The sequence below is a fragment of the Xiphias gladius genome, chromosome 23 (genome assembly GCF_016859285.1).
Source record: "Xiphias gladius isolate SHS-SW01 ecotype Sanya breed wild chromosome 23, ASM1685928v1, whole genome shotgun sequence".
Taxonomy (NCBI): Eukaryota; Metazoa; Chordata; class Actinopteri; order Istiophoriformes; family Xiphiidae; genus Xiphias; species Xiphias gladius.
The window spans coordinates 23,676,525-23,699,979 of record NC_053422.1 but is presented as its reverse complement, the minus strand read 5'-3'; the positions used below and the strand labels follow the sequence as shown (position 1 = coordinate 23,699,979).

Genomic DNA, 23,455 nt, shown 5'->3' with positions numbered 1-23,455 from the left:
TTCTCATTACTCTATTACATCTGCTGAGGTCAGTTCATAATATCAGAACATTTCTCTTGTGTTTAGTTATTGCAGGTGTATGTATGTATGTGTCTGTGTTTGTCTCTCTGTGTGTGTGTGTGTGTGTGTGTGTGTGTGTGTGTGTGTGTGTGTGTGTGTGTGTGTGCTGGTTTGCATATTTACAATATGGCTATTGGCACCACAGCAGAATTTGGACTGAGTCCTACGTGGTCCATTAGGGATATACCTCTTTCTTTGTGTGTGAGTTGATACTTCAGTGGTGATGGTAGTGGTGGTGGTGGGGTACTGACTTGTGTGTGCCAGTTGGCTTTGTAGCATAGAACAAGGCTTAAAGTACTGTTTACCTGCAAGCGGATGGTGTGTGTGTGTGTGTGTGTGTGTGTGTGTGTGTGTGTGTGTGTGTGTGTGTGTGTGTGTGTGTGTGTGTGTGTGTGTGTGCGCGCGTGTTTACGTACATAATGAACTGAATAAAAATATGCCCCCTTACAAATCTGTAAATAGTAAATATTTGCCTATAATCAGCCAATATCCTTAGGGAACAGGTCATCTCCCTTTTTACTTTCGAGTAACACCGTGTTATAACTTTTGTTGTTTTATCAATGTAATGAATAAACTTTTTTTATTATTGTTCATCCTGGCTAATGTATATGTTTATTTTCGGTCGTACTCAAAGACAAGCATTTGGAGTGATTTATGTAAAATTGAAGTTTATTCAATATAGTTAAGAGGCTTGCACTGTTTGCCCTGATATACACTGTTGTGTGTGTTTTACAGTCTCTGGAACGAGACTAGGACCTGGGTTGAAAAATGCTAACAGTTTTCTTTAATTTGTGTCTATTTATGGAAAATAGACTGAACTATGAGTACAGTAGAAATCCTTGTTAGCCTCTACCAGTGGCACTTGCAGCACTAATACTGCTCAAAATTAGGACTGCATTTCCCACAGACCCTCTCACTTCCTGTTGAAGAGGATGTTGTCTCTTGAGTGAACTTTCATTTATTTGGCATAAATAATGATTTGAATTTATTACCACTTAAAACTTTTTGATAAATGAATAAAAAAAATAATAATTCAGTGTACACTTACTAATTTTTTCCAGTGCTCTCAGTCACAAGCCACATCTTCACCAATGGACGGAGTTGCCATCATGTGACCTATGCATGGAACTTTTGTGCTCATTTATAGAACAATATGTCTGACAGTAAAAATACAATATTTGATGACAACTCTATCTGCTGATGAGGGGCATGAAATGCATTTGAAACCTACTAAAAGACTATAACTTTTTATGGCTTGGACTCTTCCTAAGGTCAACAGTTATGTTCACAATCAAATTAGGTCTTAATTGTAGTTTTGTTCACCTGCTATATGACGGATAAAGCCCAACAAGCTGTAATTCCACTATAATGGAAATGATTGAAAGAACCCCCCTAGAAGAAGCAAAAAAATAGTTTGCTTCCAAAGCAGCCATGATTATACTGTTCAGATACTGAAAATGAATCCTCACCTGCCAGCCGGTCAGAACCGAGAGTTACGAAATAGGCGTTTAAATGCCACAGAATCCTGGTTTCTATCGGAGTACTCCAGGTAGTATATCCAGGTTTCTCAAAACCAGGATAAGGTCTCACCCAGGTTTCTGAAAGTGGGATAAGCTGTTTAAATGCACAAAACATGACCAGGACACCCCAAAAACCCAATCATAACCAGGATACTAGTGTGCATGTAAACAGACTGAACCAAAGAGAACTATTCGTTACACCAGACAAACTGCCATGAATCATCATACCACCTCTCTTATATCACTTGATCCTGTTTATTTCTCTTCTCTGCAACTGGTACCTTCAGTACCTTTACTGTCTCCTGTTTCTTTCCTTTTGCACCTTTTCCCATCACCTTCTCCCTCCTACTCATTTTTCTCCCACCCCTAATCTGCTCTCCCTTCATCTCACCAACTGCCTCCACCCTCTACTTCTCTCTCTCCTTCACCTCTTTTTTCGTTTCTCTGCATCCTACTCCTGTTCCATCATCCTCCCGATCTCTCTCTCTCTCACTCCTCCTGTTTCTCCCTGTCTGCACCCAAGTCTCTTTGCTCCCCTTCATCACCCCCCATCCTCCCCCTCCTCTGCTCTCATCCCCCCTCTTTTTCCTGCCTGAGCTTGACACCTATCCTCCTTAATAAGCTCTCTCTCCTTCTCTCTCTCTTTCTGTCTTTCCCTCGCTCTCTCAGCATGACAACCTAATTAGGGCTTGGTGCCTGTCATTGTCTCAGGGTCTCTTATTACACACACACACACACACACACACACACACACACACACACACACACATAACTACACACACACACAAAGAAATGCACGCGCGCACACACAAACACACGCACACCCATAAACACACACACACACACACACACACAACCAACCTAACCAACCAAGCTACCAAATGGATCATAGTATATTACTTGAAGGCTGTTTCAAAAATGTGTTACAATGCACAGAAAAAGCCATAGGGAGAATTTAATGTTAAATGTATTTATTGCCCTTGTTCTTATGTATATTGTAGTCACTATTGTAAGGTAACTGGCATAATTTGCTCTATATGTAAGCCCACTGCCAGCGCCCTGAGAAATAAGACACTTTTTCTGGATTACTTTCACATTTCTGCCTGACCCTCAATTCTGACTGGCATGAGGTTAAGTCAGGTTTATGCAGGGACAATAAAAACATCAGATTGATCTCAGTTGCAGCAACGAACTGCCTTGGATAGATAAAATGGTTCTAATCTTATATAAAATGTTACCAAGTGCAATTTGATACTCCATATGCCCCCAAGCTTCCATAATGAATCTCCTCTCCACGATGTAAACTTTTCAGGAATTGGTGTGATGTTTCACCTTGATACTCGTACTGCTTACACATTTTGCAACTGACTAAAAATGGTTTGCCTCAGTAACAGTCATCAGCAGTGAATTACAGGACAAACAATGTAAAGAATAGACACAAACGATATATTGGACAGGGGAACAAGACCTTCAGAATGGCCAAGGAGCCTGTTGACTTAAATCTATCTCACTGTATCACTGTTCCCATATAGACCTTCTAAAGCCCTGTGTCCATGTCTTTTAACATAGTGAGGAAATTTTGTTAATTGACATATTCAACAATTTGTAACTTACGTTCATAATGAACACATCAGTAAAAGTATTAACTGACAGTATATTTGTTTTCCACCAAAATATCTGATCTTGCAGTTCAAATTCCTTTGGTAGTGACTGTAACATTATTAGACATTATGGTTCTGTTTAAACTCTGGACTCTGGGACTCTGGTGTGACAGTTGTGCACCTTGAATGTTTCTTTATACTAATGATACTTGTGTCTTAACCTGTGCTGTCTGTTGACACAGACAGGTAATTTCTTACTACACGCAAGACCTAACTTCATGTTGTTTCGGTTCACAGTATTATGGCTAATAGCTGCCATTTCTCACTGGAATTCCATGTGTCATGTTGGCTGGCCAGAGCTGACAGATGCTTAACAATGTATGCTGTGTAGTACAAAGGTTTTGGAAATGAGAAGAGAAGTCCCACTTTACATACATTCATCTAAAGATAAATTTGACTGTTTTCCAGGAAGTTACTTAGTTTGTAAATAGTAGTTATCATGACAGTGTGGCGGTACGTTTTCATCCTTTGCATCCTTTATTGTTTGCAAATGGGAAAGCCATCTACAGTATATTGGTCTTCGCCCCCTGCTGTGCATTCACTTACCCTGTTACTTTGTCAATTTATGCATTCATCTTAAGCCATCCCTCCACTCAACAATCCATCCATTCATCCATTCACCTATCCACGCCTTACACTTATCAGGGTGATAGATGTGTGTGTGATGAGATGTCTGTATCATCGCTAGTGAATTAACAAGCTGTGACAGACAGGGTCAAGGGGAAAATGATGAGCTTTTTTACAGACCTCTTTCTTCTATTCCTTCCATAGTTTACTTCTTGACTTATTTTGTTACTTTCTCAATGTTTGGGACCTAAACTAGGTCCAAGAGACACAGTTTCATTAAGAGAATGAGGAACTTCTGGTGGTTGTGAAAAGATGTTTTTGAATGTTGAATGGTATGGCGTCAGGCCAGTTTATTGCAGGGTCTCTTCACTCTTTGCTCTTGTGTACAGACAATCCTGGCTGTGATACTGTGGTAGGATCCTCTCATGAGTTCATACAGGAGACATTCCCATCGTGAGTCACTAAGCAAGCGCTATGAAGGAAAACAAACTATCATGAGAAAATGTTGTTTTTAGGGTGAAAAATCTTTGTTGAATTCTTAAATACAACCGGGCTGACCCAAGGCAAAATTATTTAAATTTACACTCCGGTTTTGGACCTCTTCATGACCTCCACAAAAAGACCCAGGCTTCTTTGATTCATGCAGTATGCCCTGGGTCTGCCCCAAGTTTTGTACCTGCTGGCAAATGATAAGTCCTATTCTCTCTGAGGTCACCGACAAACCCCTGAAGCACTCACAAAATTAAGCTGCTGTCTCTTTGGTGAATTAAAAGTGGAAAATCTCGAAGATTTTCATTTAAATAAATACTAAGTCACTCTCTATCACTGAATGAGATAACACAATGGTGATTGAGCCTATGGCCACTGATGAAAGTGTTGCAATATTTGTATATTTGTAGAATTACGAACTGGGTCTCTATGGCGACATTCCTGGAAAAAATGCTGTATTAAAGTGGCAGTCTGGAAGATTTGAGTCCTGGTGGATTTGGGGATACCTGTACTTACTGGTGGTAACAGAAAATGTGGTTTAATAATACAGGTCACAGAATTCTGGGGGCGGCAAAACAAACTATTGTTGCTTTTAATATAGAAGCGAGGCAATAATTGGCCTTTTTCCATCATTCTGTGAGCAACCGTGATCTGATTTTATGCTGGACACAGCATGAGTCTGCGAACAGTAGGGTACAATGAAAAGAGTTTGTTATATCGCTGAACAGCTCGCTGTGGCTGCTCCTTCTTCTTCCATTACTCCCTGCAATATTTCAAACTTACCCACTGTCCAAAAATGCCCAAAATGACCATTGTCTTGTTTTGTAGACGCATTTTTGATGAAGGATAGCAGTAAGTGCTAAGCTCACTGCCAAACACATTTTTTATGATCTTCAGTTTGCATTAGCAGAAACTTAATACAGCATTTTTTTCTGGGACTGTGGCCAACGACACCAAGTTCGTAATACTGCAAATATTTAAATATTGCAATACTTTCATCAGTGGTCATAGGTTCAACCACCATTGTGTTATCTAATTCAGTGATAGTGACTTAATAGACATTTATTTAAATGAAAATCTTCGAGGTTGCCACTTAAAGCTATCATTATTATTTTTTATATTACCACTTATGTAAGCCAAAGTGGGATATTTACAAATCATACACATAGTGGCTTTAAAAACTTTCCATCTGATTCACTTACAAGGCTTGCATCTTTCCTGAGGGCCCTACATTTCACAATCCATTAATTTACATGAATGTGATGTATATATATGATATAAAAATACCATGGGTATTTCTTGGAGTAATACAAATTTCAGTGTACACATGAGTGCTGTGTAAGAGAGCCTATATGTGAGTTTTGGTTCATGGTTGTGGGGCCCGCATTTTCTAATACTCAGAAACTTACAGAAGTGAATAGAAGAGGACAAATAGTGATATAATCGAGCAGGCTCCAATATTAGCTTCTCTTCTTTTAAAATATAATGATCCTATGGGATTATATTCAATAGAAAACTCTTGATGACTCTTGGTTAAACCATTCTGCCTTGTTTATGGTTGTATAGTAGCTATAAAAATGACTTTTTCATCTTCAGGGCATATTGGTGCCCCCTCACCCCTAAAAGTTGTAACATGCTTCATTTCATATGGAATGCAGGGATCTGTCTGTTGCCAGTTGATTTTCAAAGTGCTGCAGATCCCCTATGTCTATTGTAGTGTGTGGGCTTGTGTGAACTAGAAAGGGAGTACAACCTGGAGACATCGTTATAAAACCAAAGGTGAACAAGCATTAAAGGTGGAGTGACATTCCCTCTCAGGAGACCATAACTGGAACTGGAAAACTGGAAAATAACGCTGTCTGAGACACAAGGTACAAAGAAAGACAGGTATGCACAGGGACACGGTGAAAGAAATGAAATCAGGTGGGTGGGAAAGAGAGAAAAAAGGAGTGGGAAAGAGAGAGTCAAGGAGAAAGTAGTTAAATTGGAGGGATGGGGAGAGAGGGTAAATAGATTTAGAGAAAAACAGAGGGAGGCTGATAGATAGAAGTTTGAATTGTACATAGAAAAGGATGGAAAGGTCGAGAGAGATGGAGGAATGAGTGAAGGAGAAAAGAAAAGCAAAAATCCATTTTCTCTGCAGGTATAAGGACCTCAGTAGGGGGAGCGGGCATGCTGCGACTGGCCAAGACCCTCTGTACACCTACTATGATTAGAGCACCAGCACACAAACACACACCCACGCACACACATATCACTTAGAAAGAAATTGATACACACAGTGTGAGGTCTCAGTTTACTTCTGAGGCTGCGAGAAAGACTTTGCATCAAACCTCTATCCTGCAACACTTGACTTTCTGTGACAGTTGGGCAGAAAAAGATTTAAAAAGTAAATGGAGACATACACACACAGAGGACAGAGAATGAGAAATACAGAGGACAACGTGATAGAGGGAAGAACTCTGAGAGAACTAGATAATGAGTGTTAGACAGTGAACAAGGTAGCGTGAGATGAGAGGTTTCATGCCTCTGGCTTTGCCCTCACTTCAGCACATCACATCAGATGGAAATCTAACATGTTTACTGTGTGGGAAAATGAGCGACTAGCCACCTGAAAAGCTGGCTAGCATCTAGAATAGTGAGTCTGTGAATTGGTTGGCTGGCTGCTTGACTGGGTGGGTGGTTGTTTCATTAGGTAACATCTTGGAAGGACAGTTAGCCTGGTAGGATCGGTGGCTGGTTGGTTTGTTGGCAGGGTGGCAGGCAGATTCGCTGCCGGCTTGGTGGTGGAATGACTGTTAAGGGGGATGGGTCTCTGGATGTTTGACTGCACGGTTAACGATTGGTTGTTGGGCTGGCTGGTTTGGCTGGCCAGCTCAGCTGTGTTTATGAAGAAGGTTTACTATCTGGCTGGCTGCTTGACTGTTTGTCAAGGGAAACATAGTCTTAGTTTAGTACAATTGTTCTTCGTGCCCGAATAGTTGTACTTTCTGATGGCCCAGTTACAATTTGAGCAGTTTGTGGTGCTGAACTTAGCTTACTGGTCAATCACAAACCTTGTGACTGCTAAAACTTGTATACATTCACACAGTAAGCAAGCACTGGTTGCAAACTGCAAACTGTAACACTTTAACATTGGAGACCACAGTTTGCTTCACTTCCCGATCACTTTGCTGTTTAGGTATGACAAATTCTTATTAGACGGCTTGATAACTAGTTGCATGGCTAATGGGTGGTTGACTACACGAAATTAACTGCAGTGTGTCTACTGAAATTTCACCATCATTATTCCATCTCACATTCCATGAAGCAGGGTCACCTATTTACCATTGCTGATGAACTCAAATGAAAGGCTGAATTCTCATTTCCTATTTTTTTTTTCCTAGTAGATGTGTATACTTCTCTTCCTCTCTCTCTCTCTCTCCTATTCCCCCGTGGTATTTCTAGTAAGCTGGACCACCTCTATCTTTGCATTAGAGGAAAAATCTACTCTCTGTGGACACTCTCACACAAGACAGACACATAGTTGTCACGAGGGTGTTTTCTAATGCCAGACAAATGTTAAACCTTTCTCTTCATCAGTTTACCAGACTTGGATCAGGAGATAAAGACAGAAAGTGGAAAGAAAAACAGACAATGAGATGAAGAGAGAGACCAGAAGAGAAACAGACAATGAGAGTAGGAGAGTAAAACAGACAGTAGGGGAGAGCAAAATAGGAGCAGAGAAGGAGAGAGCATTCATTTGAAGTTTCTTTGGCAGTCCTCTATGACTTGGCAGCTATTGAGTCAGTACCGCTCTCTTGCCAATGCAGGCCAACATGTTCCAGTGCATGCCAACTAGAGCCAATGCCTGCTGCCCTGGCCACTCTTTTGAAAAAAAAAAAAAAAGAAAAGTAGGCCTTGCTTTTGACACTTTTATGTTCAAGGGGTTTTAAGGTGTTCTGAAATACGATCTGACTTTGTGGAGATATGGAGGGAAGGACTAAGACAGAGGAGAAAGGAGGGCAGAGGAGGAGGAGTGAAAACCAAAAGCCAAGGTGGTAGTTTGATCCTCACAACATTCACAGCCCTTGTCTACGTGTCCTTCATGAAGACATGGATCAGCATACTCACACATTAAAGGCATACTGAGCATGATTTCGCCCCTTGAAGTAGCATGTAATTACCTTAAAATTATCATGATCAGTCGCTGATTGTGGCCCAGTGGTTTTCTACATTTACATTTCTTCATTTGGCAGATGCTTTTGTCCAAAATTAAGTACAAAAGAGGTTTAAACCAAGCCTTCAACAATTAGTGCCACAATACAAGTGCCACAAGGTTGCATGAGCCTGAGGTCATAAGTGCATAAGAAATTACATTATTTTAGATAAAGAAATAGGGAGAGAAATGGAAAGAAAGTGAATATCAATTGAGTATGTACTCTCACAAGAGAAATGTCTACAAGTTGTTTATTTTTACCACAAAAAGGTTTTCTACTAACTGCTTCGAGTTTGGTAAATTTCTTGCCTACAGTGACGGTAGGTCTAGTCCTCATTAATTTGTAAAACATATTGGACGAGATCGTTAATAAACCTGTATGAAGGAGTTCAAGTAGCTGGGTGTCATGCTAGTGGTCACTCTAAGGGAGCATTACTGACTTGAATGCAATGTGAGCAACAACAGGCAGCCATTGGGGAGTTAAAAAAAAGTGGAGTGACATGAGCTGTTTTTTGCTGTTTGAAGTCCAAATGTTCTGCAGCATTAAAGGACAATTTGCAGAGGTTTTACTGTTCGTGCTGGCAGCCCTGATACAAGGACATTATAGTAGTCAAGGCGAGAGATGATCAGTGCCTGTACAAGGAGTTGAGCAGCCTACAAATTCAGATAAAACCTGATCTTTTTGACGTTATATAGTGTGAACCGACATGGCCAAGTGACAGATGCAACATGCTCAGTGAAACTTAATGGTTCATCAGTCACAATGCACAGATTTGTAGTTTGTACTTCTGCGACTAATTTGTATATCCTATTTTTTCCAATTGTTATTGTATTATTAATTGTGAATGCTCCAGGTATCTCTGGCCATCAACCCTTTGGTGAAGAGTTTATGAGCTTACAATCAATACTGTTGCTGCTTGCAATTTGGACATAATTTTTTTGGAATGGCAACATTCAGTGTGCCAAAATTGTTCATTGCTTTGTATTAAATAGTAATAAAATGCTAAAACAGCAAGGCAAAAAAAGGCTAGAGTCGCTCCAAAGACAAGGCTGAGCCTCTCTGGTCAGAGAACTTTCTATATACCTGACCTTCTAACCATATTTCCAGGCAAAACTGCAATACTGGTAATTTCTCTAAAACTCCTGATTACCTCCAATGCCAAAGTTTGTAAATTCTCGATTTCTACAGTATCTTTACATGGCAAGTACAGTATGGTAAAGAGTCGAAAAGTAGAGTAGAGTGGAAGAAATATTATGGTTATTGTCAAATATACTGTGTTTAGGATTTGGTTAAGTTGGGCAACTAAAACACCTGGTTAAGGTAAAGGAAAGATCATGGTTATGGTTAATAAAAAAGAAAATGTCAATAGACGGTCTGCGACAGGACACAGGGAAGGACACATGGTAACCTGCATAAAAGCCTGATGCACTACACCCCCATCCACCAGCCTGACTTCCACACCCATACCTTCTGCCACAGTACATAAAGGGCAACCTCCTGTACTGGACACAAAGTGCTGAATCATTCAATGTGGAGCAAATTCCTATTAATATGGTGCTGTTTTATTATGCTTTTGCCATTATTTCAGACTGCTTAAGTAGTCTTTGGGCATCAACCCTTTAGCGCAGGCTGTATATGAATACCTGCAACACTGTCAACATTAAATGTGCCCCTTGTACAGTGTATTTAGTGTATTTAGTAGTAATAAAATGCAAGAACAGCGAGGTGAAGAGAAGGCAAGACTCCAGAATAAGAGTGCTTTTCATATGCAAACAGCAAACAGCACCATCGAAATTATCCTATTAGCCATAGAGCTACATATATATGTTTCACCCTGTCACTTATATAAATCATTTAGCTTTGAAGGAGTTACACCCGGGACACTTGCTAAAGGCAGCACCATAGCAGCAGTTATGATAGAAATCTAGCAGTACTCTGGGTTCCAAAGACCAGGGTTTTAACCCATCAGTCGAAGAAGTCTTTGTTTTCATCTCAGTTTTCGCAGAGCCCAACATGCTATCCTAAGGTGCCAATCAGCTTATTGACTTGTGGGAAGTATCAAAAGGGTCCATTTAAACCAGCTTTAATTAACACTGTAGTTTCTAGTCTACCCATGACAGTGTTGCATTTAATGAGCTCAATTAATAGGAATGAAATGATTTTTTTTGTGTGAAACTGCATTTAATCAATCAAATGTTTAAGTGAAAAAAACATTTTTAAACTCTTTTGAGGCAATCTCCCCCTACACAGCTCCATAATCTCTGTGGTTGAGATGAACAAACTGCTTTGAAGTTCAGTGTGGTCTACATTACAGTACAAACACATGCACACATAAATGTAAGAATAAGTAAATGTACAGTCCAACATGGACCTAAATTCATAGAAAATCAAGCCTGAACAACAGCTTAATTTTAAGTAGGGGCCTCAGGGTAAATGCGCTCAGTACTGCATTTAAATGATGCACACAAACACACACATTCAGAGGTGTCACCTTGGCCAGGTGAGTCCAGACAATGCTTTCCTAACACATGCATATGTATATATCAAGCTAAACCCCACACTATGTTTTTTGCATCTTCACTAATTCGTAACCTGCAGCAACTACAAAGATAAATAAAGGTAGTTGGCCATTTGACATCATTCATCACATATCATGCTCAAATGTTCCCCTTTTCAAAGTGGACAACTGCCCAGGGACCCCAGACCCTCAGGGGATTCACCGTGTGGCAATTACTTTGCGGTAATTTAATAAATTGCAATACTGCCTAATCTTGAGACCCAATAGAGGGCCTTGAGTTACAAACTACTTCAATGCCTTAGTTATATTACTTTACACTGCACTTACATGGTATATTACTTACTAACAGTGGTATACAACATGAACACAGATACTCTCAATTCTTGTATTTTACTTTGAGATATTTCTAATTCAACAGTAAAGCTATATGTTATTGCTCTTCAAATATACAGTGTGTGTCATCCTAAACTATGGTGAATTAATTCAATTTGCCACAGGCAAACTCAAGTTATAGCACATCTCAAGGACAATTAAACCAAAGAGGATAAACCTGACCACAGCTTGGAATGCCACAAAGCAAAGGGTCTGAGTACATTTGTAAATAAGAGATTTCAGTTTGTTTGTTTTTTTTATATATATTTTCCCTAAAACCATGTTTTCATTTTATCATTATGGGTTACTGAGTGTAGCTCGATGTGCAAAATTTGCAATTATATCCATTTAAAATTAGATCTACAACACAATAAAGAGGGAAAAAAGTGAAGGGGTCTGAATACTTCCTGAAGCCACTGTATCTTCTGTCAGTGATACAGTGCGTTACTGATTGTTTAACGGTAGGTGATCAATGTTATGGTCACTTTACTGTAAGAGTTTTTAGTATGGGGGGATACAGTAGGAACTGAATACCGTACTTTGGCAGTATTTGCTTTTCAAGTTTTATTTACCCCAAAAAAGCATTTAAACACAGTTATGATAATACACTACAAAGAAAAAGGGAGAGTAGTTGTATTGTTTAAACCGAAACAATGTTGTCCTTGAATTAATCAAAAACAACTTTAAGGAAACTGGCTACTATAAAGTTGTGAGATGTCTCCTTTTTAGCACATTTGAGTTAGCTGTGTATTTTAGAATCATCTAGACCGGTTTGGTGGCTGTGTCTTTTGTCTTGTGGCACAAACCAGCATGTTACTTGACTAGTTTTTCTTCTGAAAGATCAATCTGGAAAAAACAAAAGCCAAACATGTCCCATTATGTGCCTGTTTTTCAAGCTGTTCAACGTGTCTTTGTTGTGTTTCTATATATATAGTATATATGTACATGATAAAGTGATCATTTAAATCAATGATTTTTCTGGCATAAACTTGTGACACATATTGATCTGTTCTTCAGAGGCTCAGGTTGATAACCATACATATAAATGAATATTAGCACACAAGTGGAACATAGACACAAACACTCATGCCTAGATCTGTGATTTTATACAGTGCAGTGACATTTGGCCAGAAATGGAAGAGAGCATGAATTGTAGCTGTACTTACACACAACACACAGACATACAATACCCAACAAACACACATGCACAGCGCACACACTGTCAGGTGATTGTTGCCTTGAACAATTTTCATGTGTCAGTGAGTTGATACAAGCTAGTGTTTCTCTTTGAGAGAATGTGCGTGTGTGCATGTGTGTGTGTGTATGTTGTTTGATTTGTGTGTGTCCTTTTTTTAGTAAATCGAATTATCTAAAGAGTGCAATTATTTTTTTAACAAGTTTGAGCACATTTTGATGCAATCTAGTAATTTTTCTTAATCAGACAAAGATTTCAGAGGATCTAAGTACTTTTGTAATCCTTGTAAAATGACACACAGTTGCACCCACTGTTGTAATGAATGAATGTCTCCAGTAACTATGACTTAAAATAGTAAACACATTTCTTAAAAACCTCAACTCATTTATAATATGAAGATTTTAATAATAAAAGCGTATTCATGCCATTTGGTGGCAAATGCCTAAATTAAACTGAAAAAAGGCTCAGCACAATCAGAATGGATGACCATATTAAGAAAATATATACAGCTTGCTGTTGGCTAATACATGCGTCCATATACTTTATATAAGAATTTGTGTTCGGATACCTGCATGCACAGAAATGTAAATGTGTTTGTGTGTGTGAATGTCTCAGCATGCGCAGGTGTCCGCGCTCACTCTCTCTGCCTGTTAGTTAGATTGATAGTCAAATTAATCTGCAGCTCCATCCAGGTATAAACACGCTGCCTGCTGGCCAGGATACATCCCCCTCTATTACAGCCATAATTCAACGCACCCTCCAGCAGCCAGCCCTGATCATAGGAGGGTAATTGCAGGGAGGGTGAGCTTGATTTATTGACGGAGAGGATATGGTGGATTATAAATTGATTTGGAGAGTAATTCATGGCTCATTTTGCATCGAAGATAATTGGAATTTATTTTTTTTTAGGGGGGGAGAGCGTTCTGCAGCAAGCCCAAACACACACAGAAATAGTATGAAAATTCAAAATTTACTGTGCAGTGCGCCTGGAGTTTTAGGAGTGATCGTGCATTGCTTGAGGACACTTTGGAAGTGATTATGGACCATTTAACAGATGTACAGCAATCCCTTCAAATTAGGATCAGAGTGTAACGATGAAAAAGTCATTATAGCCTCAATACATTTGCTGCCATGCTGCCTCAAACAGCGCTGTCAACTTGAACATAAACTTCTGTGATGAGGGCTACAAGAATGGATGAAAACGAATACAATTCATAGACTGTGCCGTATAATTATATAACAGTGAAATGTCTTGTCATTTTAATTTGTTTTATTTGCTTTTCTCAGTTGATTTGTCAGCTGTGTTTCCAGTTGCATTGAAAGATGTTTCTGCTCACATCTGGCATCTGTCTGCTCATAGGGAGTCATGAATACACCCATATGCACATACCAGGAAGAGTGAAACCCGTGTTTTATTCATAACTGTCTTCAAATGCAAATAAAGGTGACCAACTCTACCCATTCTTCACCATGTTACAAAATAACTAGCCACACAGAACACAGACAACACACACACACAGGCTTTTTTGTAAGTGTGTGTGTGTGTGTGTGTGTGTGTGTACCATACTTGAGTTTAATGTAGAAACTTGCTGATATCAAAAGGTTTATGAATGTCAGCCACTCACATTAGGTGTAGAGTAGCAGCCACAAATCTTTCTATTCACCTTTTAAATCTCATTTTTGACCTCATTCATTTCAAGGTGGACAAGAATCATCTTTACTGGACACATTTTACTGGCATTAAATTGTCCAACAAGACCTTATTTGTAAGGCAAAAATCCTGCACAGAGCAGCAATAAACAAACATTTAAAAAACCATGAGAGAGAATTTGTCACTAGAGTTAATTTCACAACTATAAAATAGTAAACCTGTGGCGTTTGGGCCTAAGAATGTCTACACACCTGATGTATATTTGTAATGCTTTCAGTCATTTACTCTACAGTCTACTGTATATATGTATGACTAGTTCAACATTTTTGGAAATGCACATGATCACTCTCTTGTTGAGAGTATCCCACTCTCATGTTAACATGCTAAATATAAAGCTAGAGCCAGCCCCCTTTAGCTTAGCTTAGCATTAAGACTGGAAACAGGTTGAAACGGCGAATCTGCGCTGTCCAAAGGTAACAGAATCTGCCTACCAGCACCTCTGAAACTCACTAATTAACACATTATATCTTGTTTTCTTAACCGTGCCTAGCTGAGAAATAGTCCCACACATTAACCCTCCTAAAATCAGAATGTGTTCTTTTTTCACTCAAACAAATCAAACAAATGAGGTATAACATTTTAATAGGTGAGCTTTAGAGGTGCCGGTTACCTTTGGGCAGACCAAGGACAGCTTTTTCCAGCTGTTTCAAGTCTCTATGCCAAGCTGATTTAACCAGCTACTGGCTTCAGTTCCATTTTTTACCATGAAGTCATTGATAGTGGAATGAATCTTACCCTCAGGAAGAAAGTGAATGAATGTGTTTCTCAAAATGTCAAACTATTCCTTTAGTAATAGTAAGTTTATGCAGAGTGTAATGCTGCTCTTTACAGGCTGACATGAATGCCCTTTTTCATGTGGATGCAATAATCCTATTATCATAGCTTATTTCTCAATTACACAGTGAGACTTTATTTCCTACCGACAGTGACAAGTCTGGGTATGGTAAATAAGAATGTTGAAAACCGAGTAGACCGCCAATAACGTGGACATGTGTCCCGTAAATGATCCCCAATGCTGTTTAAGGCCTGCAAAGTGTGCACGTCTCATGAGAATGAAATAACCTGAGGCAGTGAAATGCAAACACATCTCTAATAAGATCAAGATGAAGCATAAATATCATCTCTCCACAATCTAATATGTAGCACTATATTAACTCTGTTTTTCAGTATTTCAAGATATTTGCTCGTTGCCCTGTGGTTGCAGCCATTTTCCTGTATGCTTAATAAAGTCCTGTGCCACATAAATGTCCTCTTCCATCCTCTTGACAGATATTCACATTAGCAGCTGTCTTCAGGGCTGAGATGTTCCATTAATAGCTTTTATTTTCAGGGGATTTAGTGTCAGTGTTGTGTGGAATTTGTAGAAAGTATGATTGTAAAAAAAAATCTTAGCATTTCACCACAAAGACCAACTGTTCTTAATCTTACACTATTTACATTTCCTGAAAACACAAAACTTTAAAGTAATGGTTCGACATTTTGGAAAACATATTTACTTTCTTGCTGAGAGTTAGACAAGAAGATTGATAATACTATCATGTGTGTACTCTAAATACAACTAGAACACTATACCCAGCAACCGGATAGCTTAACTTAGCATAAAAACTGGAGACAGGTCTTGTCGTCACCATAAGACAACTTTAGGTAATCGCTGCCTCTGGCACATAACCCACCACAAAACCTCAACTTGTCGATTTACACTTTGGTTTTTGTATGAAAAAAAAAGGATCTGTTAGTTAGTGAGCTGTAGAGGGGCTATTAGATGGATTTTGTTATCTTTGGACAGAGGCAACCTTAGCTAAGATCACCGCCTGGCTGTAGCCCTATATTTGGCATACAGACACGAAATGGTAATGATCATCTATCATACGTCAAAATTATTCCTTTAAATATTTTGGATACATACAGTGACAACGTAGCAATGTGCAGTTAAACAGAAACCTTGCACTGTCCAGGACAATCATGACTGCTCTGCATGGACAAATTATACCATCTAATCAAATGTCGGCTGGCAAATCACACAGAGGAGGGTGAAATCAAGGAGGAATGCTGAAAATACATGTGTTGGCATGGAAACTGATACATTTATTTCCAACACCTTTGATTTCCAAAGTTGAAAGCTGAAATTCTTCTTAAAGGAAAGTTCCAACCTCAAATACTCCACAGATAAATACACCGGAACTGCTGTGATGTTCGACATATCCAGGAGATGTTTGGGATAAAATGATGCAGTTTTATTTTTTGGTGTACCCTCTGTCTTTCATTCTCCTCCATCTGCTCCTTCTTTAATTAGTGATTTTCTACATTTCCCAGAATTTCTCAAACAAAGGGCATGAACGTAATTAGGTGTGGGTGGCATATAATCAGTTGAAGGTTAGCTTGAATCTGTTGGATATTAATTTTCAGCGACTGTATGTTCTTCCGCCTACAATAATCCCAAATATTTTCAGTTATGGGTATTTCTTGTTTGCCTTAAAGGTAATTGGCAATGGAAAACGATATCTAATTTTCCAACTTCAAGGTAACTTCATTATTTTTGGCGCAAAGACCTTTTTGTCATTAAAAGTACAGCACAACAACAAAATTTGTACCTTTAGCAGGTAGACCCCTTAATACACTAGTGTCTTTTACTTCAGGGGCATTGTATTTACTGAAGAATTTAAATGTATTCCAAAGAGCAGCAGATATGAATACACACCCACACACAGAAACACAATTTCCATTCTTTAGAGGTGCACAGCATGTGCTAAATGCTTCTGACACAGCGTTTGCATTGCAGTCTAACTGAATCGTCGTGTTTATAGTGAGATATGCATAATGCTTTTCTTCTTTACATAGATGCTGTTTTTACCATTTAGTGTTTGGCATCCGGTGTCTGAGTTGGACAGGCAGTGAGGAAGAGACCATGACAAAGGCTGATACGAGAGTGTTAGAGCGAAGAAAATGTGGAAGGACAGCAGAGAGGGAGACAGGAGAAAGCTGCTTCAGTTGTCCCCATTTCAGGTCATCTCAGTGCAGTGTGTGTCACTGGCATAAATGTATAGAAAAATATCATCAAAGCAACAAGATAAGAGAGCATTTTTAAAAAAAAATCCCTTTCCGCTTTTGGTAGTGTTTATGTATCAGTGCCTTTGCGAGGGAGGACCTACATTTCTTTCAATTCAGATTTTTCATCACCAGCAGACTATTGATAGTGCATGTGGAAGTTTAACACGTGATCCATGATCCATATGTGTCATACAAATTTACCCATCAGTACACAGTATAATCCACATTGCTTACAAGTGGTGGGACGAAGTTGTTTGGCAAGTCACAAGTAGGTCTTACATTTTGACTATGAAATCCAGAGTCAAGTCCTGACCAACATTAGCATTTATTTGGAGAGGTGACTCTGGGAAACTGATGAGTGTCAGTCAAATATTCACTCTTCTTTTAGCTCTGTTTTTGTCTCCTGAGAAACATATCTGGCTCTTTAGCTGCTAAATGCTCCACTATATTCACCAGATAGCCCCTAACTCATTTTTCTTCAACCCTTGTGCAAACATGTTGTTTGATCTTTTTTAATATATTTTTTTAAAAACACGAAATTGTTCCTTTTGGGAACATCTAGAGTAAAATTTAGATTGTTACCAGACTCCATGATATGTACTAATTTCTGCCTATAAACACGAAAGATAGCTGAGAGAACCAGTAACGTTACAGCCACATCAACAGCCCATAGTAATGTTATGTTAGATAGGCTTTTTATAGTGTCGGCATCATGGCCTGCGGGTTTTTATTTGAAAATGCTAATGAAAATGTAATACACTTCACTATAGTTTTAGTTTCCAAAGGTTACTTTTATTTTAGTCAAGTTACTGTAATGGGAAAAAAGTTGAAAAATACTCGTCAGTCTTTGAAATTAACACTGCCCCTGATATGGAGCCATAAAAAGTCTAAATAAATGTTAGGGGTTGATAAAAGGATGGATGATCTGCATGTGACAGAAAGAGACAGAGAGAGAGAGAGAGAGAGAGAGAGAGAGAGCCACAGCAGCATACAGGAAAAGGTAACTGAATCACTGGAGGAGAAAACAAGATGCTTCAGGCTGGAGATGAATTGATGAGGAGGAGAGAAAATGAGGGATGGACGAATAAAAGGCTTTCCAGGTCTCTGCTTCAGTGCTCAGTGGTCTTGGTTAGGTCAATGTCCAAAAAAAGAAAAAACCCTGTGTGTGACACACACACACACACACACACACACACACACACACACACACACACACAGAGAGAGACACACATATATGCAGCATTGATGGGATAAGTGGTTTAGATCCACTTAGATGAGAGGCTGTGGTTAGGGGACAATGGTTGAGTCGTGTGTGTGTGTGTGTGTGTGTGTGTGTGTGTGTGTGTGTGTGTGTGTGTGTGTGTGTGTGTGTGCGTGTGTGTGTGTGTGTGTGTGTGCTTGCGTGTGTGTGCATGGGTGAGAGAGAAAGAAAGAGAGATCAATGTGGTCTTTTGTGTCTGGAGGTGAACTTGGGAGAACACTCATAGCAAGACCTAAACAAGCATTTATAATTACCTTGAGCAGATTTTAAGACTTCAAATCCAAAATGGCGTTGAAAACACATTGAATCATACTGTACACATCATAACAAACCTCAAAGTTTATTCTTTTTATTTAATTCGATAATTCATTTCAAGGACATGCTGTCACACATGAAACATCACAACAGCAGGATGTAGTGTGATATCTCGCTGGCATTGGGAGCTCTAACCTCCAACATAGCACCAACACAAGGAACAACTCACATGTTCTCAACACAGTCCATAGAGCCTGACTGTCTCATAAGTTATCATTTCAGCTCTGTCCTTGCGCACCTTATACAAGTACGAGTACTAAATTGTATCAGTTGTGCAAACAGCTAAGCTTTACTTCTGGGTTGAGAAACATATTTATGTAAATGTACATGTATCTACTGTAATGTCATATAACAACATAACAATAACATTGGTCAATGTATTCTTTCCTCAATTAACATTAATTAAGTTTTTGGCCACGATTATCACCTAATAAAGTTCTTAGTTTTAAGAACACCGATTAGCCACTGCATTAAAACCGGTAACTTGTTTTAATGCCGTGGCTGATGGGTGTATGTTTTAGTATGTCCTGTTTACTAGCTAGTGGCTAACTTTATCAGTCTGCCGTTTGGTCCTGTGCTATTCTTTCATTGCTTTCAGTGAAACACTGAGATGTCTGAGGGCCTATAATTTCACCAGAATACCTAAAAGGGCACCAAATGGTCTACCCAAAACTTTCACCATGAAAACTGCTCTTACTCTGTTTCATGCTGAGCTCCAGTGTTGGACAGTTGGACGAATCACTCATGTCACTGTTGTCATTAACTCTTGGATGGATAAACAAATCTGCTCAAAACAGATCCACTCAGATTCAACTGAGGTTGCTGGACTTGCCATAGAAATACAGACTGCATATACAGTACATGTTATTTTTGTGATGTTGAGTAGTTCACATTCACAACTTGAACTTGAAGTTTTATTGTATATTATTTTTCACTTTTTATGCACTTCATTTCCAAGGAACTGTGCATATTGCAAGGTTTAACAGTCTGCCAGTGTCAAAAGAGCCAGATGTTAACAACATTTTCCCGATGTTGTGTTTTTAATCTGTTTAGGAACTCAACATACTGCATGAAAGTGTCCATGTCGATGACGGTGGAGGAGAGTGATGAGGGGAAATGCTTCAGCAGCAAAATCCGCCATCTGGAGAAAGCTGAGATAACCCACAGCAAAATGATCACCTGTCCTGATATAGAAGACTATATGGCTCCATACAAACAGCCACAGATGACCTGGTATAAGGTATGACACACACACAAAAAGGTTTAGAGTGGCAATAGCTACAGTATGTCCTCTGTAGACTGTGTGACTGAATCGATTCTCGGTGTCTCCTGCCAGGAGTGTGAGCGGGTTGAATGGAGAAGTTCCATCACTGTGAACACCACACACATCTGGATACCTGAGGTGGAGGAGGGTGATGGGGGAAATTACACCTGTGAGTTACAGTACGGATCGAGACTGGTGCGGCGGACAACACAACTCAAAGTGACAGGTAGGACGCAGTGCAATAATGGAGGAATGGTCCTATGAAGAAAATACTGTATGCATCATATGTATTTGCAGTCTGAGAAATAAATAACAGAATTATTTTGAAGGATAAGTTTGACTGGTGAAAATATGACTTGACCATAAACCATTGCAGTGGCGAGTCGAACACAGCAAATTTTCACAGGAGTCTGTGAAACACCCTGGCACTAGCTAATTGCTATCTTATGATTATTACATCAACAATCAGATGCAATACATTTTTAATAAAAATCTGGAATACTTGATATTGTCTAAAGTGTAATTTTGTACCAGAGAACCTATGCAGAAAGTACTCTGGCCAGCTAGCAAAAGATCGGCAGCACGCCGCAGGCAGACACTGGTGTTTAGCAATCCCTGCTCAGTCCACTGTCGACAGGCCGCTTGGAATACAAATATAAGGATTCAGTGGTGATGAATTAAAAAGAACTGATTTAATAGTAGAATATTAGTGTGGAATATTGTGGATTTTGACATTTGGTTTTTCCATTGTTGAAGTTGGTTGTTGGAGCAGCTGATAGCTGCACGGCGCAGTCAGTGCGGTTTTGGTGATTGAAGGCAAAAAGATGTCTCGTCATCTATTTAAACTGGACTAAATTTGGTTGAAAATTTTTCATTGCTTTAGATTATAATCTTTATCTCAAAGGCAGTCAATGACTATATTTCTAGCATACAATAGTTTCTACAGGAGATCCTAGACATATTAAATTGTTTTGGAAGTGAAACTCTCTTTACATACATTAGAGTGTAACCTCACGGGTTACCCGCAAAATGTCACTGCAGTCATTTCTAGTTCTGCATTCAACCAAGATTTGTCTGTGTGCTGGCACTGCAAAAAATACCTGCTGTACAGATGGACTGAAAGATGAATGAATGGATGAACAAGTGAATGAATGAGTTAATAAATTAATGAATAGGACAGGTCAGGGCAGGTCAGAGTTAGAACAGGTGAGAAAGTCAAAACTTTCTGATTTTAAAGAATTCTGGGATTGATGAATTATACTGCATGTGCCTTAAACCACTCAGAATAGGTTTGGGTAAACTGACTGCCATCACAGAAACAGAATGGACTCAAACCATGGCAGAAATATGTACTCTGCCTGATTTTAATATACAGTGGATCTCTCAGTGACGCCATCCATCATTCTGACAGATACCTGTAGACTCAGCAAAACATCATTCATCACTACTACAACACATAAAGTTTCCTTGAATGCACAATGCAAAGCCAATTGAATACATTTACATTCCTGGCACCATTTTGGGTATTTGTATTTGTTTTATTCCCAGATTAAACAAAGATTGTATTAAGCTCCAGTGACTTTTGACTTAACTTTGACTTGGCAGTAACATCTGCACTTTGCTGTTATGGGTTTAAGCTGAATTCCATCTGCACGTTTGTATTTTAGGTGTGTGTGTGTGTGTGTGTGTGTGTGTGTGTGTGTGTGTGTGTGTGTGTGGGTGTGAGTACGTGCATGGGGGAGAGCTGCAGTCTCTTTGGTTGTGTGCACCTTCCTGCCTGTTTTTTATTTTGTTGTTGTTCTGCCATGTGTCATATGCATATTGGTGTCTGTGAGCAATGACAAAATACTGTGCTTATTTTCTACGACACACACACACATGCACCCTGCCCTTGCTTCACTTTATACTGTTTGGCACTGAAACTCACATACACACATGAAAACACAAACACACTGAGTGATCTTCTAGTCTAACATAATATGATATGCCATGATAAGCAGCATGGAGTGAAAGTGAGTACGGCTTCAACAGTATCCTTTTAGAGTACGCTGTCTTGCATTATTCTCTTACATTTTTGATCCCAGACCCAAAGTCAGGGCCTGTTTTATCTTGCACTTTGTGCTGTGGTTCAGATGTAAAGCTACCTCTTGCTCAGTAGAGTTGAAATGAGCAGCCATTGCTTCATTTGTCCGGGAATTATTCAGTATCACATTTTTGGGTTCCCTTCATCTACGCTCGTGTGGAGGGAGATAACGGCGGAAAGGGGAAATCACAGTTTCTCAACATGCATTTATTGTCTATGTGCTGTCAAGAAATCCGTATCTGTTGGTCCCCATGTTAAGTTGTCTAACTGGAACATCTGGCAGGTTGTACTAATAGCATTGCTTAACACTGTGGTCAGGCAGGATCATTTTTCTTCTGTGCAGATCTTTACTTTATTGCATTAAAGAGAGAAATAGCTCAAAGGATGAAAGGAGTGTTTTGGTCTGTTGTCTGAAATCCTATAGGCTTTTTTTTTTGGTAAAATAAAATATAGGATAAATTTTTCACCTTTGATAAAATGTATCTTTCTGTTGCTTTTTTACATTGAAAGTTCCTAGCACAATACTCTTCACATATATGAAAAATAAATACTCGACTTCCAACTTAATTACACCACAGTCAAAAGATCACAATCTGGCAATAAAACCAGGTAAATGAGATGTAAAGGGAAACTGAGGTTCAATGCTGTTATAGTCCTCTTTCACTGAGGATTTGAATTTTAATTTGTGTTGCTATTTTAATCCCTGGGAGATATGTAAATCTGTTCAAAGAGATGTATTATGTCATCAGTCTGAATCTATATGGTAAATGAATGAATTTTCATGGTAGATTTTTTAAGATTAGATTTCTAATTGTGATTCTCAGTTGTTTTCTCACAAGGTAAACAGCGGCCATTATAATGAGACCATACTGAAATACTCTGCATCAGTGTGATTATTCTTATGGCCACCTAAAGAAGCTAGTCAACTCCACACGTTACTCAATTTACTCTCTGTGTTTCCCTGAGTTGTTTGTTGTCATTATCAGATAACTTACAGAAATGAGCAGGGAAGCAAACTAACATATGGGGATAGACTAACTTTGTAATACAAGCATGAATGAAGTGAGCGGTGTTTGTTTGTGCATTTGTGTGTGTGTGTGTGTGTGTGTGTGTGTGTGTGTGTGTGTGTGTGTGTGTGTGTGTGAGAGAGAGAGAGAGAGAGAGAGAGCTGGATGCTACATGCGCAAAATGC

General features: G+C 39.1%; 1 protein-coding gene across 3 annotated transcripts in view; it reads left to right on the top strand.

Annotated features, from left to right (window-relative positions):
* The window catches only part of il1rapl2 (interleukin 1 receptor accessory protein-like 2), a 330,646-nt gene that overhangs the window by 184,671 nt on the left and 122,520 nt on the right, over positions 1-23,455 (top strand). For all 3 annotated transcript variants that reach the window (XM_040118986.1, XM_040118987.1, XM_040118985.1), the window contains exons 5-6: positions 19,970-20,156; positions 20,253-20,406. In XM_040118986.1, the coding sequence (XP_039974920.1) occupies positions 19,970-20,156; positions 20,253-20,406 (341 nt within the window). The remainder of the gene's footprint in view (positions 1-19,969; positions 20,157-20,252; positions 20,407-23,455) is intronic.